At 42.1% G+C, this 23,056-nt stretch overlaps 1 protein-coding gene across 1 annotated transcript; it reads right to left on the bottom strand.

Moving 5' to 3' along the window:
* Window positions 1–1,313: 1,313 nt before the first annotated feature.
* ELAC1 (elaC ribonuclease Z 1) lies at window positions 1,314–22,850 on the bottom strand. The gene is made up of 4 exons (XM_069219367.1): window positions 22,689–22,850; window positions 9,522–9,700; window positions 8,644–9,111; window positions 1,314–3,373 (listed from the first exon to the last, which is right to left on the bottom strand). The coding sequence occupies exons 2-4, from the start codon at window positions 9,676–9,678 to the stop codon at window positions 2,904–2,906; spliced, it is 1,095 nt and encodes a 364-aa protein (XP_069075468.1). The 5' UTR covers window positions 9,679–9,700; window positions 22,689–22,850; the 3' UTR covers window positions 1,314–2,903.
* Between the last annotated feature and the right edge of the window lie 206 nt (window positions 22,851–23,056).

Genomic DNA, 23,056 nt, shown 5'->3' with positions numbered 1-23,056 from the left:
CTTGAATTCAGTAGGTTGTACGCTCCAGTGAATGGGGAGTAGGACTGTAAACATACAAGGCACTTTCACAGAGCAAATTTGGATTTTCACTGATGCTTACAACGTCTCCACCTCTGTGAAAGTACTACAACTAAATACATTTTGATGTGTTGTAGTTTCTGCCTTTGGGTCGCAAGATAGGTGTTCTATTTTCTTTAATTTCAGTTATGAAAAGAAAGTTTGGGTCAATATATTAAATCAGTGGTTCTTAACCTTTTGCCTTCTGTGTACCCCCTTATTCGTTACTGGAAGCCAAGAACCCTGATTGAATTGTTATTGGAATCCATGGACCTCCACTGAGCCATTATTGGAAAGTGAGGCCCCGGCTAAGCTTTTTCGATGATCTGAACTGAAAACAGTACACAGAATATACAGAAACAAGTATTAATCAAATATACAAATAATGAAATATTTTATTTCATTAACAAATATATATTTTTAAAAAAATCAAAATTGTAATGGAAAGGTTGGCCCTTTTCTACATTCAACTTAGCCCATTCATCGTCCATACTATATTCTGTTTGATGCATTTACACTGCCCCACAAATCAACCTGCAGACATTAACTTAATTTTTAGCCTCCAATCTGAAATTCCTTCACATTTACAGAACGTTTACAATGTTTAATTTTACATTTTGCTTTCTTAGTATATACTCTTTATTAATCTGTTAATATTATTTTGTTTTCCAAGCAGTCATGGACACCCTGAGAAAGGTTTGCGGACCCCCTGTGGGTCACCGGACCTCAAGTTAAGAATCACTGGAATAAGTAATGCTGTTGATGAAGAGGAATATTACACTATGGGTACTCACTATCTGCTTGATTTCTTGGTTTCTTCCCGAGTCGTAGTGACTATTCCTCCCCTACAGCTTCCTGGCTTGCAGTGTCCCCTTCACCCCAGTATCTTTAGGATGCTTCCCAATTCCTTTTTTATTGTTAATCTGCAGATGTACTTTTCACCTTACTTCCTTCTCTTTAAAACCTATTTACTGTAGGATCATAGATCTACTGGTATTCCAATATCTATGTCGGAGAGCAAAAAAAGGCATTTACATATTTTACGTATTATCCCATCCATTTTCCAATGACAACTGAACTCTAAAACTTACATTCTCTACACATTCTTTAGAAATTAGGTTTTCAATAATTCCCAAAAACTTTCTATTACATGGCAAAAAGAGGGTTTTGATGAATGTCAATATCTTGTTTAGTGTGCAGCAGAAGCAATATGAACCCAATCATTCATCAGTGAATTATGTTTAGGAGAAAATACCACTGTTTTAATGTATTTAATTTAAAATTAGCTAATATTTCAGTGCGGGGACAGGTAGTATACCTAATATATCAGCACAAAAAGTGCACTTACAACGATACAATACTACAAAATATAGCACAATGATATCAAAAAATTATACTGACAGAATAAAAAAACTGGCATAAGGAACGGACATAGCTTTTTAACATAGTTTTTTTTCCAATAAGACACCAAATGTGGAACTGGCTCCACTCTACATTTTAAAATTAATATTAGGAAAAAATAAGCTGCAAGTTTTAATACATGTATCACACTTCTTTGCAGACACTTCTAAAGGTTTTCTCTCACTAAAAGATAACAAGATGTACATTTCGTAGTTATGGAGGCACACAATGCCTATTTCTCAAATGCAAACATTTGAAAATTCATTAAAAAAATATGGACACTTTGAGCTTCATTAAGAGGGTGGTGGACCAAGGATGTGGCGGTCTGACTGCCACATTACAACCCTGGTGGACGGACCCGCCAGGAGATCGCCTTTCCCGCCAGGAACATTGTTCTCGACAGGGTGACAACGGTCTGAGTTGTACTCAGCCAGGGCGGTGCTGAACTAAGCGCCACCTGGCTGATTACATGTCACCTTACCACCAGCTTTTTCGTGTTGTTCACCATGCCATGGAAAGGCTGGCGGTACTTCCCCGCCCAGCACCCTTGGAATGCGCACTATTTGCTTTGCATACAAAGCGCGTTCCAAGGGTGCTGTTTGCTATGATATTGGCCTTGGCTCCCTTAAAGGAGCTGAGGCCAATAGCGTAGCACTGTTCCCGCCGGTCAGTCCCGCAGGACGCGTATTACAATGTCAGCCCGGCAGGAACATTGTAATACGCTTGGGGAGGCGGGGTGTGGCACGGCCATGGCTGTGGCATCGTCCCCGCGAGTTTGGCGGTCCAGTGGTGGGCTAAACTCATAATTAGGCCTTTAAACTGATTCATAATGTATTTCAACACTAAAACAGTTGTTGTACTGCCTACTAGAATCAGTTATTATGCATCTACTGCCGAAATCTCTTTCACAAACTATTTTGAGTGTTTTTTCCCCATAATTAAGACGAATTTCTCCTACTCACAAGAAAAGCATTCTTTCTCTACTAATATTTGGACACACTGGCATTACGTTTTTCGATACTCCATAATTTTACAAATGCAACTGTGATAAACAATCAATGGGAACAGGGCAAGTGTGTTGTCAGGCAAAAGTGTATTTGCCTACTGCAGCACACTATGGCATGTTACACTCTAGACGGCGGGTATAGCTTGCTGCTGAGACAGTACATAAAACACAGACTTTGTTGGTGTCGCTAAAGAGTCCAAGCCATGGACCAATTGCCCTTCTGACTCTCCCACACATTGAAACTGAAACTTATGGGAGACTTAAGTGCTTTCTTTATAGGGCGAGCCACACAGAGATTTTAGGAGAACCAGGATAGCTTTAAGTGTATGTTTGGTGATGCATAAGAAAGACTGTAACGCTGCTATCGAACATGTCAAGCACAAAAATCTCATTTATGTTCTAGGGGGTCTTGAGAAGCTTGAAATAGTTTACATTCACATTACTTCTGCTTTTTATAAGGAATCACAATTGTCATAAAATCTTCAGCTAATGTCACTTCTTGAAGATTTACAACCAATTCGGCTTGTCTTTTCAGTTCAGTAATATCATCGTCTCCTTCTCCAATCAGGTCAGGAGGCTTATACCTCTGGCTAAAATGTGTCAGAACCAAATGTTTAACTCCACAAAGCTTTGCAAACTCTGCTGCGACCCGTGGTGTGCTGTGGCCATGCTCTCTTGCTTTCTCCATCTGACTATCGTCCAATGTTGCTTCATGTACTAGCAGATCCGCTCCACTGCACAGTTTCACTCCACCAGCTCCAACAACGCCTGAACAGTCACCTAAAATACAAACCTTTCTTCCAGGAATGGGGACGTCTAAAACATCCAATGGTGTGATAGTTACTCCATTTTCTAAAACCACAGAGGATCCGTTTTTAAGTTTTCCGTATATGGGTCCTGGTTGGATACCTAGACACAAAAGATTGATAAGCATCTGATTATTACCTCAATACATATTTCACAAAGGCTGCATGGTAGAAACATCTTGCTTTTTAGAAATATATTGCACTGTAACTTAGTGAGTTGATGCTGCAAACGCAATCATTCCGAGATACTGAATGGGAAGCTGTTGTGGAGCAGAAGTGTAGAAAAGGTGAAATGGAATGAGAGGAATTGGATCTACTCAATTATGATTTTTAGTTTGTTTCTAAAAAAAACAACCCAGGATTGGTTGTTAATGAATAGTTTGAGGGGGGAAAAAGCTATGAACCCTCTACTACAGTGGTTCCCAACCTGTGGTCCGGGGACACCTGGTGGTCCGCGAAGCCTCCTCAGGGGGTCCGCAACTGCTTAGAAAATTAAATAATATTAACAGATTAGGTCTCCGGCTTCCAATAATTCTCAGTGGGGGGTCCACAGGTTCAAATAATGATTCAGTGGGGGTCCCCGGTTTCCACTAACGATAAAGTGGGGGTCCCCAGAAGTCAAAAGCTTGGGAACCACTGCTCTACTATAAACTAGATATAAGCTTCCTAATCACGCATACGTTGTTTTTATCTTAAGCATCAATAGTTCGAGACAAAGAAGCAGCTAGTGATCTGCAATATTTACTCAGGAGCACCTGCTTTATGTTCAGAAAAGTGACTTTTAGGAAAGTGAAATTTATAACGAGAACACAAGCAAAAAAGTAACATGGTTAGAGGTATTATGTTATAGTATGCAGATTTGTAAAGCAAATAATCACACGTAAAGGAATCAAGGCACTGATAATCAAATCTACTTACCAACATAATAAAAAAATATATATATTGTAAATTTTAAATTAATTTATTGTCTCGAAAAATAAATGAAACCATTTTTCCTAGATAACTCAGTTAAAAGGAATACTATTTTCTTATTAATAATATGCCCAAAGTGCATGGAAAAACAATTTTAGTTTAATAGCACTTAGGAGTCCATATACGGATTTGCTTCCATGTGTACATATTATACTTGCACAAATAAATTGCCACGTTTTTTGAGACAAAAACTTACAGCCTCATCATGACACTGGCCGTCCTAAGACCGCCAATACTGCAGTAGAGGTCCGACTTGCGCACTCGAAGCGGTCCGACCGCCACATTATGACCCTGCCGGTCAGACCGCCAGGGGACTGCTGTGCACGCCAGGAACATGGTTCCCGTCGGCCTCACGGCAGTCGGAGTCATGGTCAGCCATGGTAGTGCTGAGTTCAGCGCCACCACACTGATCGCAAGTCCAGTTTCCGCCAGCCTTTTCATGTCAGGCACCCCACCGTGAAAACGTTGGTGGAAACAGTGCAGGGGGCCATTTTGTAGCAGTATTATTTCACTATTTTGTCATGTTCACATTATTAATATTGAGTGGGCAAAAGTATCACCTTATTAGTACCAGTTTAACGCCTAAATACAGCTTTCACTAGGTGGCCACTTAACATTTACAGAGAGCGTGCAAAGGTATGGCACTATTTGAGGCACTTTTAATCTTAATAACTTTTGATCTGTCTGACCTAGAAATACGCTTTTTTTAAATTAAAAATATGCATTTGATAGTGGATTATGTGACCACTGTGGTAAAAACCTAAATATGAGAGGAAATGTTACAGAACTGTTTAGTTCATGTAGTCCTGATCTTTGGCTATGGCTGTATTTAAGCTGGTGTTGCATCTTTAAGAAAGTCTAAGTGCATGCCTTAAGTCTGTGAACAAAAGAATGTATAAATATGTTACCATCATGGCAAAATGAACATACATGACTATTCAGTGCACAGCACTGTGTTTTGATGGAAAGCTGCGGAATCCTAGGAGCAAGCACATTATAAAGAAAAAGCTGTGAACAGCTATTAAAATGGTGTGTCAGCAAAGTAAATACATCAAAGAACACACACTGGTACTGGTTCTCAAACTGCATGTTGCATCTACAGTCGGACAACAGGATTATTTGATAGTCCCATCACTAAAACCTAAGGGGAACACAAACGGGACAATGTAACCATTCTCAAAATAACATTGGCTTGATGAACCGCCATCCAACCAAAGGCAAATCACATGAAACCAATGACTGAAAGAGGCTGACAAAACCCACACTCACTCTGTACTTCATATTGTTGTTTTCCAAAGAACTGGTAACACAAGGTCTTAGAGATATCAAAAGGTGTGCATACCCAGACCAACAAAAACTGAACAAGTGAATGTGGAGCATGACTAACAGAAGCGCAAAGTGTTGTGACGTTTTCTAATCGGACGCTGGTTTCTCTTCGACTGAGACACCCAACATCCCAAAGCCTTGCTTCTTCATAGAGAGGGGATAGTTCTCTGTTCTTGAGTAGATAAAAATGGTACTTTTTCAGAATACAAGGTTGGCTGACTATGTGATATGTTGTAAGTTGCCCATTGTGTATTTTTTTTATTTTTTTTTAATACTAGATTTTTCTGCTCCTATCATTACCAAGAGACAAAAGATATTGCAAGTGAAGTCATTATTAGTTTGTTATTGCTAGTGTTATTTTCACTTGGAAGTTTAGGATGTATATCGGTTTTTATTTTTGAAAGAACTATTATAGCTGTGATAAATCTGAAATTGTCTCTTGTTTTCATAGGGTTTAAGATAAGGTTTCAGCAGCTAGAATGAAATGCTTTGGAAATAATGCATTTCAGGCAGACCATATCTAAAATGAATAAACATTGGGCAATACTAGAAATTCATATAGCAACTGTTTGTTACAAAAAAGGGCAATTTAAATGAGGTATTTGACAAGCAAAAGCAAGAAAGACTATTCCCCCAGGAACAACACATTTACAGCCTAATTCTTTAAAAAAACATTTTTGCCACCAAATAGTGTTTAGGTGTGAAACAAATAAATGATCTGCAGTCCTACATTCCACATCCTGGATCATAAACAGTATTTGATTAATTCTGCAATCACAAATTGCAGCTGTTATGGTAGAAAACATGCCGTTATGGCAGATTTCCCACTCTTGTGTAAGGGAGAGACACTGAGCTCCAGGGGTAATGGCTCTGAAAATGCAGTGACCACACACAAACATGTTCACTTTTAGATACTCACAAATGATTTGCTGACAGTAGTTATTAAAAGTTTATATAGTGCTCCTGCACCAGAGAATAACAACACGCGAGAGAGAGAGAGAACTTGGAACACATCATAAATGATATAACTTAATAAGGATAAACTTCAGGAGTCATCCATCTGAGAAAGTGAGAGTACCATGGAGTCCGTCAAGCATATACTGCAGCAGCACACATTAAGAGCTACATTTCAGTTAATTCTGTTGAGTGATAACACAGCACAAGGTTATACTTCACAAGAAGTAAAGAATGTGGAATTGCTTGAGAAAAAGACAGTCATTAATTCAAGATAACATAGAAGAGGGAGTTTGTAGATGTTTAATAAGAGCAAGGTGTGTAGTGGATGCAAGTGATTCTGTTGTGAAGCAGAACCAAATTGTCTTTGGTTCCCAAGTGAATGAAGAGATACGTCTATGAACGACTGTGACAAGAACGTGTAGAGAACTAAGTAGTGGAAATGCCAAAGGAAACAAGTTAGTATAAGAAAAAAAATTGCCTCCTTAACAATGAGTCTCAAACATTATTTATTGATATATATATATATATATATATATATATATATATGCTTCCTCCTCGGCAACGCTTTCAGGGCATTGTTCTTAGGACCATCCATTGTAGACTGGATGGTGGGTGATGTGTTGTGTCATCGAATGTCTATGGTATTGACTTTCTAGGGTTTTGGAATGGGCCAGGGAAAGTACTAACAACATCAAATACAGAATTTGCTGCCTGGCATGTTACAAGTATTCAGTAAAGAGTTTGAAGATTCACTTTGAATGAGCCTTCTTTTCAATTTTGCTCTAGGATCATGGGCTGACAGTTCCAACAAGACATTGCATCATTATAAGACAAGTTTTTTCTGGACAAGAGAATTTTAAATCAATGTAGTTTACTTAGGATTTATGTACATGTATTCCACTAGAAAAAAAAGACAAATGTAAGTTTCAGGATCGGGAATTGAGTAAAACATCACTCTAGACCTAAAGTGTTGTAGAAGAAGGAATTTCACACAATATGGAGAAAAAAATTAAATATACAAATGCACCTTTCTGCATAATTTAGGCTCAAGCAGATTTTTCATCTGGGACAAACTCAACCAGCGTACATTTTGTGATGTTAGGACTACTCCTGTCATCCACATCTCTCATAGATTTTCTGGATACCCCTGAGCTTCTTTGTAATATCATAAAAGTTGGAAATCAACTGGAAATTTAAGAGTTAATAATGGAAGTGGAACTGTGACTTTATGAATCCTCCTTTTGTGAATTTGGTATTAAGTACATGTTATTTTGTGCCTACATAATATGCTGTACCAGAACCAGGGCTACTGGAATTATGTGGCAAGGAAGGGCCAAATTATGCAGCAGGGTTAAGTACATTACACTGCAAGAAAATGCAAATTATACAGCGTAATTTTGCACATTTTAAGAAGTAATACTTCATTATATTTTCATTTTTAACACCTGTTAACTCTGCCTGGGCATTGGTTGAATCTCATAAGTGCCAGTGTAACACCCGTATATAGTAATAAGAACCGAAAGGTGACCAGTCAATCTTTGCAAAGGGTGTTCTCTACTGCTCAACAACATGTGTAGCTGCGCCTTGAGTAACTTTCGAACACTGTTTTTTGTTACAATCTGCAGATTATGCAGGAGATGATAGATTATGTGGTAAATGGGACAAATCTATAATTGTGCGGGAAAAAAAAAAACACAGCCGCACAAACGCATAACTCCAGTGGCTCTGACCAGAACTTGTGGTAAGCAGTACGTCAGTCTTCTACATTCAATTAACATGGGCTAATAGAAACAGTTATAACAATACAAAGCAAACTCAGTATAAAAAGCAACTGTCTTTGTCATTAGACAATCAGGTCTTGCCTATGGCAGTGACTGTTTTGTTGTGTGTGTGTGTGCGGTGGACACGGACCTATTTGGAACCGTGGACAAGCATACTTCAACTGCTGAGTTTGTGTATGACCTTTGACAGGTTGGTGAAGCCAGAGTTGGATGACTGACATGACTTTAACATAAGATTATTTCTGGAAATAAACAAATTGGTTTTCAAAGAATAATCCTCTCGACAGAGACTAGTAACACCAGGGAGTAACACAGATTGAAAAATACATGTACCTACCAAACTCCTTAAGTTTCTGTACATTCAGTTTTCCAGAACGTGCTCTTTCTTCAACTACAAATCCAAAGGAAGGTATGCGGTGAAACAGTCTGAAAGCTCGCACGATGAACTGCTCATCATCAATCAACATGTAACAGTCTTCTGTGGGATCCATGTGAATGGTCCTTCCCTGTACTTCTTTGGAGGAATCTTCCTGTCCATTTTGCAGTGACAAGTCCTTAAATTCCTCTGCAGGACACTGATCTGCCGAAGGAACTAGTTCATGGACTTTATAAGAGAAGACCAGTTGAGAGTGGGAGATCTGCAGACTGCTCCAGATGAAATTGCGTAGTCCTACTGGTCCATAGATATCTACTGGCTGTTTGTCAGTTGTTGTACTGCTCTGTAGACTAACTGTGCAAAGAAGGCCAGGAAGCCCAAACAAGTGGTCCCCATGCAGATGTGTTATGAAGATTTTAGTTATTCTTCCTAAAAGTAAATTTAGAAATACCAGTCAATTACATATTGCATATGTATAAAAGAAAATTTAGAACAGCATGATAAGCGAGCCCAGTTAAAGAAAACATTATCATGCCATATGTGTGATAGATGACATTATGCAAATGCTGATAGCATTGAAATACAGGTGTAATAATAATAGTATGATTGTAATCCCTGTATAGAAGAACAGTGAAAAAACAACAGCCATCCAATTTTTTTCTGTTTTCAAATTTATATGTAGCAAATACAGTCACTAGACAACCATTTACTGAACATTTCTATGCTGGTTATTTCAATATCTATAGGAGGCTTAACATTATCAAGGAATAGACCTAAACACCATTATGGCAGAAAATAAATATTATTCCAAGGAGACAGCAAATGAAGACTTCACTGACCTGCTTTAAGGTTGCTTCTCATGAACTGTGTCTGAGTCCCCTCTCCACAATCGAACAGCCAACATTCCCCCTCGTTCCTAAGAACTAAAGCAGATGCTCCTCTAGATGGCCCTGGATAGGCTGATCCTGTACCCAAGAAGGTCACATCCATTGTCATCTTTACCTTGTGAATAAATTATCTAAAAAGATAAAAATGTACATAGTGAGATATAAACTATAAAAATGATGAGCACAAACGTTCACTGATTTCGAGGGGGAAATGCTTTTTATAGGCCTTTAAGGCAAATGAAAGGGGTTTTTACTTGTCAAAAACACACCTTTGTGGCATTGCATCACTCAAATCTCATAGGAACTCATCCCATTGTTATTCACTGTGATAATGTAATAACTTGAGTCCGCATAGATTGTTATTGGTGTTTCATTAATCAGGGACAACGGTGGTCATTACCACCTTCTACCTCCATTTAGCCATGCAATTATGAGAGAATGATAATCATCTCTGAATTAAAATGATGCTGCCAACCCCTCCTGGGAACGTGTCCTTAATGCTCATTTCCGATATCGAGATTCCTTCTAAGTTAACAGATTATGGCTTATAAAGGGACAAAGGCATACAGAGAAAAAGTTGCTAAAGATCAATTTGGTCAAATAGAAGAACCAAGACTGCAATGCAGGTCTGTTTGATTCGAGGCCCATAACTATCCCACCGTTCCACATTTTACTGAGTGGACCATGACAGAGAGTGCTGTCCTCCTGAGTAACATCCAATATATGTTGGGATCTATTTCAGTTTTGATATATCGCCCTCACGTCCAGGACTGAGCCTCATTCGAAGCCAGGGGTGTGGAATTTATTAAAATATCTACTTGTCCAGGGGACAGGTTGCTTCTCAAATCTACTTGTCCTGTTAAAAGATCTACTTGTCCCTTTGGTGCCATGTAGTGTGGCGACAAATTATGGCAGCAATTAATAGCCTCTCTGATTATGCCAGGGCTACTACCATAGTAGGGCTTGAATACTTGGAGTTTCAATCCCTACTGTAGCAATTTCCTTATTTTGCCACCTTTCTGCAGATCTGCATACTGGGGCTGGAGGAAGCAGTAAGCAATAGTTCCAGGGCTGGAATGCCTTTGAGTCTGCAAACCTACTAACCTGCATATTTTAAAGATTTTTACCAGCTTCTCTCTAATATTTTCCCATAATAAGAAAGGTTGGACATTTACTCCTGACAATGGCAGAATTAGAACTTCTTCCAGGGTTGGGAAGAAAGTGGCTGGAGGGAAAATGAACTTGCAAATGCTCAATAGATTTTCACATGAGCAAATCTACACATCGTATTTACCCACGCTAAAATACAGTTCACAAATATTTTATAGGGGTACGACATATACCATGGGTGCACTTTTGTGACTTTCTTTAAGAATTTGGGGCCACAAGTAGGTAGGTTCAGATTTGTGACCTGCAAATTGCGAGTTGCAAATCCGAATGTAGGATGGTGTCCTTGACACCATCTGTGATTCGCAAGGGCTTCGCAAATGCCCACATCATGAATAATCATGAGGTGGGTCGCAATTTGCGACCCCCTCACGAATGGTGGCCTGCTGGAGACAGCAGACCACCATGTCTGTGACTGCTTTTCAATAAAGCAGTTTTTTTTTGTTTTTTTTTTTGTAATGCAGCCCATTTTCCTTAAAGGAAAACGAGATGCATAACAAAAACGAAAAATGAAACGTTTTCGTTTCATTTTTTCAGAGCAGGCAGTGGTCCACAGGACCACTGCTTGCTCTGAAAAAATGTTTACAGTGACATTCACAATGGGAAAGGGGTTCCATGGGGATCCCTTCCCTTTTGCGAAAGTTTTAGCACCCATTTGAAATGGGTGCAAACTGCGATTGGTTTGCGCCCGCGTTCGCGGTCACAAAACAATCCTACATTGCACTGCGAGTTGCAATTAGGAAGGGAACACCCCTTACTAATTGCGAGTCGCAAACCCGTTTTGTGATTCGGTAACCAGGTTACTGAATCGCAAAACTGGGTTTGTGCATCGCAATGTGCTTTTTGCACGTCGCAAACAGCGAAAGTCGCTGTTTGCGACATGCAAAAAGCTACCTACATGTGGGTCTTGGTCCCTAATTAGGTCTGGTGTTAACAAAGACATTTTGTTTTTATTAAACTTCTATTTCTCTCTCTTTCGGCTGGCTTTACTGTGAGTGATCGCATTCTGCTCTTCCACAAGGAGCATATTGCCACACAAAGTAGTTTTGTTCAGTGTCAGGAACTACAGTGGCAATCAGTGACGTAACGAAACTGGAGGGTGCCCCTTTGCAAAGAACATGGAGGAGCACCCTCTCCAGACTCACTCAGGGCAGGTGCTGTGCTGACGGGGCCCCCTGGAGGGCGGCTGCGGGGCCTTTGTTATGCTGCTGGTGGCAGCGTGTGCTTTAAGAGTTCAAAAACCTTTTGGGGGGGTTTTGCCCATGTTTGTTACAATGTTGAGGGCCTGGTAGCTTCCACAACAATAAAGTGTTGCAAAAGCCATGTCAAAACAAGACACGCATTGATGAAACTAAAAGACTTATAAAAATATGTCAGATCAGTTGGCTTTGTCAGTGTTTGTTTATTTTCATGCTTCCCATAATCGTGTTGAAAATGGTTACACTGATTTTCCATTAGAAATATTTTTGGGAAATACTAGCATGCATCAACACATTTTACTAAATGACACTTCATTTGCATATAATCAGAGAGCATTCTGGGAGCATTATACTTAGCCTCTTAGCCTAAACTTTTCAAACATGTGTGTACACGTTTTTTTTTTTTGTACTGGAACCAACGTCAGTAGTGAAGTGTGACCTTAAAACATTTATTTACAGCACGCACCCTAATAATGAAGGCTTTCAAATAATGAACCATAAATACAAGTTCGAACAGCATTATCTTTTGGAAACACATTACCTCAACTGCAGAGAGTTCAACTCTCTGTAAACAGGCAGCCAATGGGTTTGTGCTGCAGGGGGTTGGGCCTACTTGTCCCAAGGACAAAGGAAACATAAAAACTTGTTGCCCTTGACCCCAAACAAGATGTCCTGGGCGTCGGACGATAGGAATTCAAATTGCCAACATCACACAAGGAGAGACACGTTCCTCATTACTTGAGCTTCCCTCCAGGACCCCTTCTGGAACTCCCCACCACACATGGTGCACTGGTCTCCCAAAACAGATGTAAAGAGTCTGACTTTTTCTTCATAAATCTATCAGAGCAGTTTTATCTAGCGTGGGCGGAGGTGAAGAAACCTTGCTTTCATAGTTTCCTTTTTAGAATGACTTCCTTTCAGGGGGAATTTCCAGGAAAAGTGAAGGTTGACTTCCCCGATTGCCTGCCTATCCTCCCAGGGCAGCATTATTTCAGAAGACGATCCACAAGCTGATGCAACAGGTAAGAAAATTGAGAGTACCATCATCACATCTAACTTTACATTAAGGGTTTGCCACCTATGCAACTAATAACATCCAATCATTAATATGTGATTTTCAGGCTTCGGCTGAAGAGATGCAGCAGAGAAAGGTCTGTATCTCCCCCACCTCTCTGTAATGGAACAGGAGGTTACATTTCTATCCAATGTATCATTTCATAGTTTGTGAGCTGCAGGTCCATCATAAGGGTCAGGTGGCATATCTGGATGTGATCCTGGTATGTGAACAATTGCCTAAAAGCCTTATTAAGCAATCTAGCTTTTAATCGATTAAAGGTTTTTTACTCTCAACCAGAAAGACCCCATAAATTAGTCAACCAAGGTCACTTTCAAGAGGCAGAGGATTTAGTTTTCGTCAGGCCTTTGATCCTCAACCTTCAACCTCTACAGGATCTGGTCAGCCCTTTAGTTGAAGGGGTTGTGGCCAGGGTAGCCTCTTCTCTGTCAACTCCAACCCTAATATCTCCTGCAAACCCCAAATCATGGCTGTACAGGGACACGTATGGGGGAGAGAGAGAGAGGGACCAATTCTGCATGTTTCAAATGTCTGCCAATCAACAGTGACAGATTCCTGGGTTCGCCAAATATTCGACATCCAAGCCACTCCAATAGAGTTTTTTCAACCAAATCCAACTGATGGCTATATTCTTCGGCATCAAGGACTAATAAAGGGCATTCAGGATTTGCTCAACAAGGTGTGGTGGCACTCCCAAAGAAGAAAAGAGCCAGGAATGTTATTCTTTGATGCGGCTGTTCCATAGCCTTTGGGCAACTTTCACCCAAATCTGGACTTTAAAAAGTTAAATGCCTACATTCAATATCAGAAGGTAAAAAATGGCCTTCCTTCAGAACAACATACTCCTAATACACCCAGGAGTATTTCTGACCTCTGTGAACGTTTACCTCCACATCTCGTATCATTTAGAGTCCTAGATATACTGAAGGTTATTTGCCATTGGGAATTATTAACAATTTTACATGCTTCCTTTCAGACTAGCTTCAGCCCGAGAGCGTCTACCAAAGTGCTTGCATCTTTGGTAGATAATCTACATACCCAGGAGTTGTTGCGGTCATGAAATTGTTTCTATACTTGCTTAAAGTGCTACAAAGCATTTGATTTATTGCATATTACTGCATAATTTAAACATAATGTCTTCCTGCATTCCAACATTATACAATGCCCATTTAGCAAGTAAGTGTAGCCTTGTTAGAAATGGGGTCTTTGGTTGCCAGTCTGGTTACCCCCTTGTCCAAACAAGGACCGTCACTCTAGTCAGGGTAAAGGAGAATCACACTCAGTTAACCCCCGCTTACCCCGATTGGTAGCTTAGCACGAGCAGACAGGCTTAACTTCAGAAGCAATGTGTAAAGTATTTGTACCAACACACACAGTAATACAGTGAAAACACTACAAAAGGGACACCACACCAGTTTAGAAAAACAGCTAATATTTATCTAAATCAAACAGGACCAAAACAACAAAATTCCAACATACACATGTTAAATTATGAATTTTCAAAAGAATAAGAGTCTTAGGGCCAGATGTAGCAAAAATAAAAATTGCGACTCGCATTTTGCAATTTGGAATGCCAGAAAAAAAAACGATCCGATTTTGCGACTCGCAGCCGGACTCGCAACGCATTGTGCGAGTCCGCAGATTGCGAGGTCGCTTTTTGCGAGTGTGCAAAAAACGAACTCGCAATTAGCAAATAGATGTCGCAAATTGCGATTACCTCGAAAATTGCTTGCAGGTGCAGCAGAACACTCCAGAAAGCACACCAGAACACTCTGGAAACACTTCCTGGCACGTGATGATGACATCACAGCCAGGAAGTTTACTAATACACCTGAGAGGAGGGAGGACCACACCCTTTTATAACTGCCAGTCTTCACACAGAACAAACAGCAGCTGCCATGGAGGGAACCCCACGAAAAAGAAAACTCAAATTTTCTGAGAGGGAGCTGGAGGTGCTGACAGAGGAATGCTGTCAGCACCATGATGAGCTTTTTGGGAGAGCAGCCCTCAATGTTCCTGAGGCCACCAAAAAAAAACTCTGGCAGGACATCCAAGATAAAATCAATTCCCTGGGTCTGAGTGGAACATTATCAGACACGATGTGCAGCTGCTGCATACAGTGCAAAGCTGCCATATGACCCACCAATCGCAGTAGTTATGATGGTTTGCGTGAGCATTCTGAGTCCTCCCAGCAGTGTGGGAAAATTCACAGAATGCGTTAGCATAACCCCACATAAGTGACACTTGGCGGGGCTGAAATGTAATCTATTGTTTTTACATATTTGTTGGCTGTCATAAAATAAAGTGTAATATATATATATATATATATGGTTTAAGTAAATGTTGATCAACATTTACTGGTTGTTGCACATTATCATACTAATACATTTCAGGTAAGTGTGAATTGTAGGCGACTCTTTATAGGCCACAGTCTAAGGAGTTGCTGTGTCGGCTGTATCAGTAAGGGATAAACTCAAAGTTTACTTGTATAAGTGAACTCTATGCCAGGACCGAAGGCGAGGATTATGCATACCTTTCTTCACTCTTTATTAACATTAAAAGTTCAAAAGAAAAGAAAAAAAAAACAAAGACTACATATCCCATGATCCAAGGGATAGTGTCCAAAGCAACTAGCAAACAATCTACATGCAGTCTGCTAGTCCATACATAACCATGACTCCCCAATTCCTTCCTCTTTCTTCACTGCTGAGTCAGTTAAGTCCCTCACTTTCCTTAATATCTTTAACGGTGTTGGTTTTGGGGGATTTTTTTTTTCTTGTGCACTCAGGCTCTGTTTACGCTTTATCGTACTGTATCTGATCATTTCACAATGCACTGTTGTTCATATCTCGCATAGTAGGCTATGGCCCGCACGAGTTATTTGGTACCACACAGGTCAATTAGGTGGTGCTCTTTCACGCCATCAGTGGTGCCTGCGAGGCGTGTTACGATCGGCTGTGAAGCGCACATCAAAACACAGCGCGCCACTGATCAGTAACGCGCGTTAGGGAGATACAGTGGGTTTTCCTGGTCCACCAGGGAATCCACCTGCTTCTCTCCCTACCAGCCCTTGCATACACCTTGATCACGATATGTGGAATTGGGCATTCAGGCCTTTATTTCCTTACCTCCGCTGACGCCACCTGGTGGCTGTACAATAAATATATATACCTACAGCTGGCTTGGAGCACAGGTGAGGGGGCTGCCTATTTCAGGGCAATTAATTTTTCGGGTGCTCCCACCCTCTTTCTCATGGCGTCCTATGGGGGACCATGAGAATTCACCCAACCTGGCGTTCGAGGAAGAATGACTCCCACAACACCACCTTCCTGCTGAGGTCAACAAGCTCTTTTATCAGGATGTCGCCAAGGCGCTGGCTCCCCTGCAGGAAAGTGTGGCTAAGTTGACTGCCCACGTTTCTAATGGCGCTGGGATGTTGGTGGACACGGGGACAGGCCCTAGTGGCCTTAATATTTCTGCTCCCTAGAAGACACACAAACGTGACGCAGGGCACCAGGAAGGTTTCAACCATTTGAGAGAAGCCTCCAGTAAGAGTGTGCAAGCATTGAAAAACGCAACCTACCAGGAGGAGGAATTGCCCGGAGAGATTATCGATGAGGTTGCTCCTGAACTTGACCCTGATGTGGGGTTGCCTGCAAAGAAAGGGGAGGGTGAGATGGAGGAAGATGTCTCCTCTGATGAGGACCGTGACTCTGGAAGATTTTGGCGCCCGGCTTTGGGACTCTAACGAGTCCAAGATGTTTGAACCAGAGGGAATCTACCACTCTAGGGTCTCCGAGTGGTCCCTAGACCAAAATGTTGCAGATTACTGAGCCAGCAAAATAGCCATCCTCTTAGTAAGGAGGTCCATGCTGGCTTGTAGGCCGAATGCCCACACTAGATGGCAAGGTTGCAGCGACCCCTGATGTTGACGCCAAAATGTGAACTTTTTTCAGATACAGAAGGGATCTCAAGAAAGGTATTGACCGCTCTTGGAGGGTGTGTCAGAGTAAACTACTGGACTTTCTGGGGCCCTTACTCAGATTATCCATTTGGCTGAACAATCTCAGCAAATGGAGAAACCTCTCCCCACTGAAATCATAGCAGGATGGGCTCAGAGGGCGGTGTGTCTACTGGGCAACGCCAACTGTGCCCTCTCTGCAGAGAGATGTCACTCACTGCTAATATAAATAGACCCTAATTTACGCAAGTTGTCCAACTCTGAAACGGGCGGTCGCACAGGGGAACCTGTTTGGGGAACCCTTTGTCAAGGAGTTAGGGAAGTTTGTGGCTACATTCTCGGCATTGGATAAGGCACATACCTGCATCAGAAACATTTTCCCTGAAAAGGTTTTTGCTGGGGCCAGAAGAGGCAGGGGTTGCTCCTCCGACCGCTCCAATTTCAAAGGCCCCAACAGATGTCAGGCAAGGTGCAATAATGGATGGTACGACTGCTGCAATGGAGTGTTCTTTCCCAACAGGGGAGGTGGAAAATGCAGGAACATCTGCAATGTCCATGGCAGTGTGAACGCACCAGGAGAATTCAACGTTAAGCAATAGCCTTTTTCTCCTTCAAGAAATGGGGGATGGGGAAGGCTGAGGCTATTGGCACACGAGTGGGCAGAGGTGACGTCAGACTCTTGGGTCTTACAAACAGTAAAAGGTCTTCACATAGAATTTTCCAGATCCACAGTTCAGGTGGTAAAATCAAAACTGCTCTTCTTTTCAGAAACAGACATGGCCTTGATCGACGCCGAGGTACAAGAGCTCCTCAGGAAAGGGGCAATTTGCAGGCTGGTATTACACCCTCAGGGGTGTTTGAGCAACCAATTCTTAGTAGAGGAGGACAAAGGGTGTCTCCCGGTCATAATCTTGTGAGCCTTCAACGAATGGGTGATATTTCGCCATTTGAAAATGGAAAGCATTCACATCCTCAAGGAGCTTCTGTTGCAGGGAGATTGGGTGGTGCGGCTAGACCTCAAGGATCCGTACATCACGGTCCCCATCTTTCCATCCCTTTGCTGCTTTCTCCAGTTCATGTAGAGACACCAGGTGTTTGAGTTCCACTCTCTCCGATTCAGACTTTTGTCAGCACCTTGGTGCTTCACGGAACTCCTCAAACCAGTAGTCGAAATCCTCAGAACGAAAGGCATCAGATTGATAATTTACTTAGACAATATTCTCCTGATGGATCAGTTTTGCTCCCAACTTCTGTCTCAATTGACCACAACTATTATCTTATTGCAAGACGTAGGTTTTGTCATAAACCAACAGAAATCAGAACTTGTACCAGCCCAGAGCATGAACTTCCTGCGGTTTCTCATAGACTCTAATGCGGCCACGCCCAGCCTACTGGAGTCAAAGATAAACAAGATCAAGAAGGAATTGAAGAAGGTACTGAGAAGGGACAGGATTTCCCTCAGACAACTGGCCAGGATAGTGGGTTTATTATCCTCTTCTACCCAGTCCATCTTCCTAGGCCCTCTCCACTACAGGGCTTTCAGCGTCTAAAGGCGTCCCACCTAAGGAGAGGCCTCAGAACTGATCTCTCTGGCCTCAGAGGCTTGGATAGAGCTGCAATGGTGGTTAGACCACATGGACACATGGAACGGCAGAGCGATCTCATGGAGTCAGATGCCAGCCAGCAGGGCTGGGGCACCAGGTGCTGCGAGATCTCCATGGGGGACAGATGGACACAGGAAGAGCTGAACCTACATATCAACTGACTGGAACTCCTGGTGGGATCGTTTGTGATCAGATCTCCGACTCGGGATAGGGTATCCTGTTGCAACTTGCTCAGGATGGACAATGTGTTGGCGATCCAGTATATAAACTGACTGGGCGGGACACGCTCAAGGGCACCAGTGGAAATTGCAAAGGACTTCTGGCACTACTGCCTGCAACACCAGATTTCGGTGATGGCAGAGTACCTGCCGGGGTCCAAAACACAATAGCAGCTTGGAACTCCAAGTATGTCAAGGATTCCAGCGATTGGCAACTGGACAAATCGATCTTCTGGGAGAGTGATGGCTCAAAATCATCATCAAGTTCCTCAATCGTTCGGATAACACCCCTTTGGAAAACACAAGCTTGGTTCCCTGCACTTCCGGAACTACTGTAGGAGGCCCGATCATCATACTTTAATTTCTGCGGATACTGTTGGACCCCTTGGGACATCCACATCTACTTGTATTGCAGGGCCATCTAGACCTCATGGAGTGGAAGATTTCCAGCGATGATGGGAAGACTTCAGACCTTCGAAGGAGGATGAGAAATTAATTCAACAGACATGGGCCCCAGGGTCAAGCAAGCGATACAGATCAGCCTGGAGCAGATGGGTTTGTTGGTGTATGGAGAGACACCTGTATCTCTTAGGGTCCCCAGGTTACAGGTATCTTAAATTTCCTGGCCGAATTGGCAGGTTCGGGTATAGTCTATTGTATGGTGAACTCTTTCAGATCAGCGATATCGGCTGGCCACCCATCCATCAACAATGCTCCTGTGGGGGAACATCCTTAGGGTATGTAAGTTGCTCAAAGGGATCAAGATGTCCAAACCCCCAGAACCCAGATATTCTGGCTTGTGGAACATCAATCTTGATCTATGTTTTTGTCAGAATGGCAAGATAATCAATATCTCTCCAGGAAAGAGATTTCAGCAAAATTGGCTGTGCTGCTTTGCCTAATGACTTGTAAGATGTCAGAGCTCTGGAAGTCACAGCAAGGTCCTTCACCCCAGTGGGGGTTACATTCACTATTTCTAGAAGTACAAAATCCAATACGAGGTCAGTAACATAACCAGCCTTTGAGGCAGCTCCCAAATAGTGTGTGATCAGGTGTCTTAATGCCTATGATGAGATGACGGTAGATATCAGACCACCAGGGGAGAGACAATTGTTGATTGCCATCATCAAACCCTTTAAGGCAGTTCCCCCTCTATTGCCAGGTGGGTAAGACGGATTATGGCAAAAGCAGGAGTTAACACCCATGTTTTTGGAGCTTATTCAACGAGAGGGGCAATGGCTTCTAAGACCATGCAGGTAAGTGGCAGACTAGAAGACATTATGAAGGAGGAGGACCGGTCTTCTGCATCTACTTTCAGAAGGTTTTACTTCAAACCTATATATGAAGTGTCTGCACTTGTGGTGAGTAAGCTTTAAACAAGCATAAACCTCGCCTCCGGTCCTGAAATAGAATGAGAAATTTCCTAGCTAACGAGAAGGAAAGTTTCAATTCTATTAAGGACACAGAGGTAAGGATTATCCCTCCTGATGTATCGGTGATACATCACCCACCCATTCTTGGAGACAACAGTAAGTACTCAAAAGACATTAAGAGGTAATATCATATATTTTTTTCACATGATTAGGGAAAATGTGTTTCATGTTCTCTCAAACACATTACGATCAAATAGAATTATCGTTTTATTATATACGACTTACTGGTGTATGTTTCTAAATTACACAGTTGTGACTGAAGGTCTGATTTGTTATTGGACAATAGTAACATGGATATTACATATAAGGGAACGGATTTAACAAAGTGTGCTTTACTCTTGGGATCTGATACCAAGACCGCTAGAAGCTGCTTGAACTTAACCTCCTGTAGTGACAAGGAAGGACTTGGGGAGCCATGGTTACATAAGGACTTGTGAACTGCATGTGGATTGGTTGCTAGTTGCTATGGACACTGTCCCTTGGGGCATGGGATGTGTAGTCGTTGTGCTTTTTCCTTTTGAACTTTGAAGCTGCTGTTAATAAAGAGTGAAGGCCTCTGTGAACTTAATTAAATTCTTGTTAGCTAGGATATTTCTCATTCTAGCCCGTTTAAAAAGAGCTCATACTGGGAGGACTGGGTCGAGGAAGACTAGAACATGGAGTACCAAAGATTACCGGTAAGCAATCCATTCAGGTTTCTGCTTGTTAACCCCTTCTCCGCCTCTTCCTCCGCGCTGACAGGACCACCCAGAGGCTAGCTTTTGCTTCGCCATCACAGGCTTCTGATGAATAGGCTAATCAGATGGCTCTATGCCACTCAGACACCACTTTTCAAATTCCTGGATTTTGCTTTTACATGTTATAATAAGGTGTGTTGATCCGACTGGCTCAATTTAAATGATCCAAGACCACAAGACCCAGAATAAATCAATTTGTCAATAGAAAATTCAGAACTGGAAATGTTGTGCCCCACTAACATGCAATCATCTGGTCACCCTACTCATGAAGCCTCCCTGGGTATTGCACCTCTACACCCTATGAACCCTACTCTCATGATCTGCTAGGGCCAGAATGTCTGCCCACCTACTTCAACTCTGATATTATATTTCCTCAAACTACTCACCATTCAACCCTGGGTGGGTAAACTCTTAAACGCTCTCCTTAGGGTACCAATCACTATATAAAACAAGCATTTGCAATGCAATAGGTCTCGCGCTTGCTCGACTTAGAGCTATTAGCGTTGTAAATCCTTATCTGGACTTTTCTTGCCACATAAATTGAAAATGAAAAGTAAAACAGTTGACATAAGCAAGTCAATTCAAAGCGCCACGGCCGCCATGAGCGGAAGCGCAAGAGTTATCGGCTCCCTGCGTGAATGTCTAGCGAGGATCACGGCTGGGATGAAAGGCAAACTGAAACCGGAGGACTGTTCATCACACGCTGTAACAGGAGGAAACGTGACGTAGTGTGATGGCCAACAAAAACGTTCACTTAGTTAAATCGTCTGGGAGGGAACTCAGCACACAAAGGGGTACCTTTCACAAAATGCACCAATAAAAATGAAGCATTTAAAACAAGCACACCAAAGAATTAACAGCAAGAGTGGGCGTGGTTAAAAGCCTGCAGACAGATTACAACCGGCCAGAGCGTGTGCACGCTCGACCCTAAACAACACTATCCTATTCATTATAGAATGGGGCAACGGAATTCCCCTCCTTCCTTGATCGGAGGTTGGGGAGGGAGAGGGGGGTTGGGTCACGTTGGGAGCAGCGGGCTGGTACTAATTAAGTTGAATCAATTAGTGCCATGATCCGTGCTCCACACAGAGAAACGGAAATGATGCCACACGTCTTGACGTTTTACGAGGCTGTAAAAAAGAGTGCCACACAAACCAACAAATAGTGAGCAACAGGCGGGCTACAATCCCTTTACTAAACACAACAGTCTCGCAAGCGAGACGAATGCACTCGCATGCTCGACCCTAAAAGTACCTTAAAAAGTAGTAAGCCTGCTGCCTTTGCATTTGTTTACTTTCTACTAAGCAGCACTCGAATAGAGCGACCACATTTAACGTACACAAAAAGCGAAAACAAGGCAATGTTGAATTGAACGCTGTAACTTCACAAAATATTTTGTGCCGCTAGTGGTTCCGGTGAGTTAGAAGTAATCTACTCCAAGATGGCTGCTGCTGACAGAAACCGCTACCAATCCCTTCATAGGGATCTTTGCGAATGTGGAAGGCATGAGACCATCTGGCTCTTGGAGTGCAGCGGCCATTTCGGAATGATAAATACTCATTTGCTACCTAAGAACAGTTTTATAAGTTGCTTAGGTTTGGTCGCTCAATTCTGTTTTGATAACAACTGCGGCAAATTTTGAAAGATCTCTGTCCTCTTACTATACTTTTACAACCATGCTGATAATTCTTTCTGTGAATGACTCCCTCTTGCTGCTCTACTCACCAAAATGACGCCACCTTCCGAAAACAGACCACACAAGCAGGTGACAGGGTCGCGGAACAGCGCTGTCTGGGACGGATGCCAAACCAAATAGTGGAGATTCACAGTGCCACGGAACACATAACAATAAATGCATGGGTAGCGATTGAATTGCACTGTACTTCCGCCTTTCTACCAACAGACCAATAGCTAGCACGTTTCCAACGCGTCAGAAAATCTGAAACTCCTGATAGGATAGAAGCTAGTGTAAACACAGAAGGTGGACAAACAAGATGAGGCTGCGCTTGAAATAATGAAATAGAAGTAGGAATCCTAAATTGATGGCTTTACCTCGGTTGACAGAAGTTGCTCCCTTCCCGAGGCTCTCAAAG

Source organism: Pleurodeles waltl, chromosome 1_1 (assembly GCF_031143425.1).
Source record: "Pleurodeles waltl isolate 20211129_DDA chromosome 1_1, aPleWal1.hap1.20221129, whole genome shotgun sequence".
NCBI lineage: Eukaryota > Metazoa > Chordata > Amphibia > Caudata > Salamandridae > Pleurodeles > Pleurodeles waltl.
Note: the sequence above shows the minus strand (reverse complement) of the source record. Positions and strands in the feature narration are given on the sequence as shown.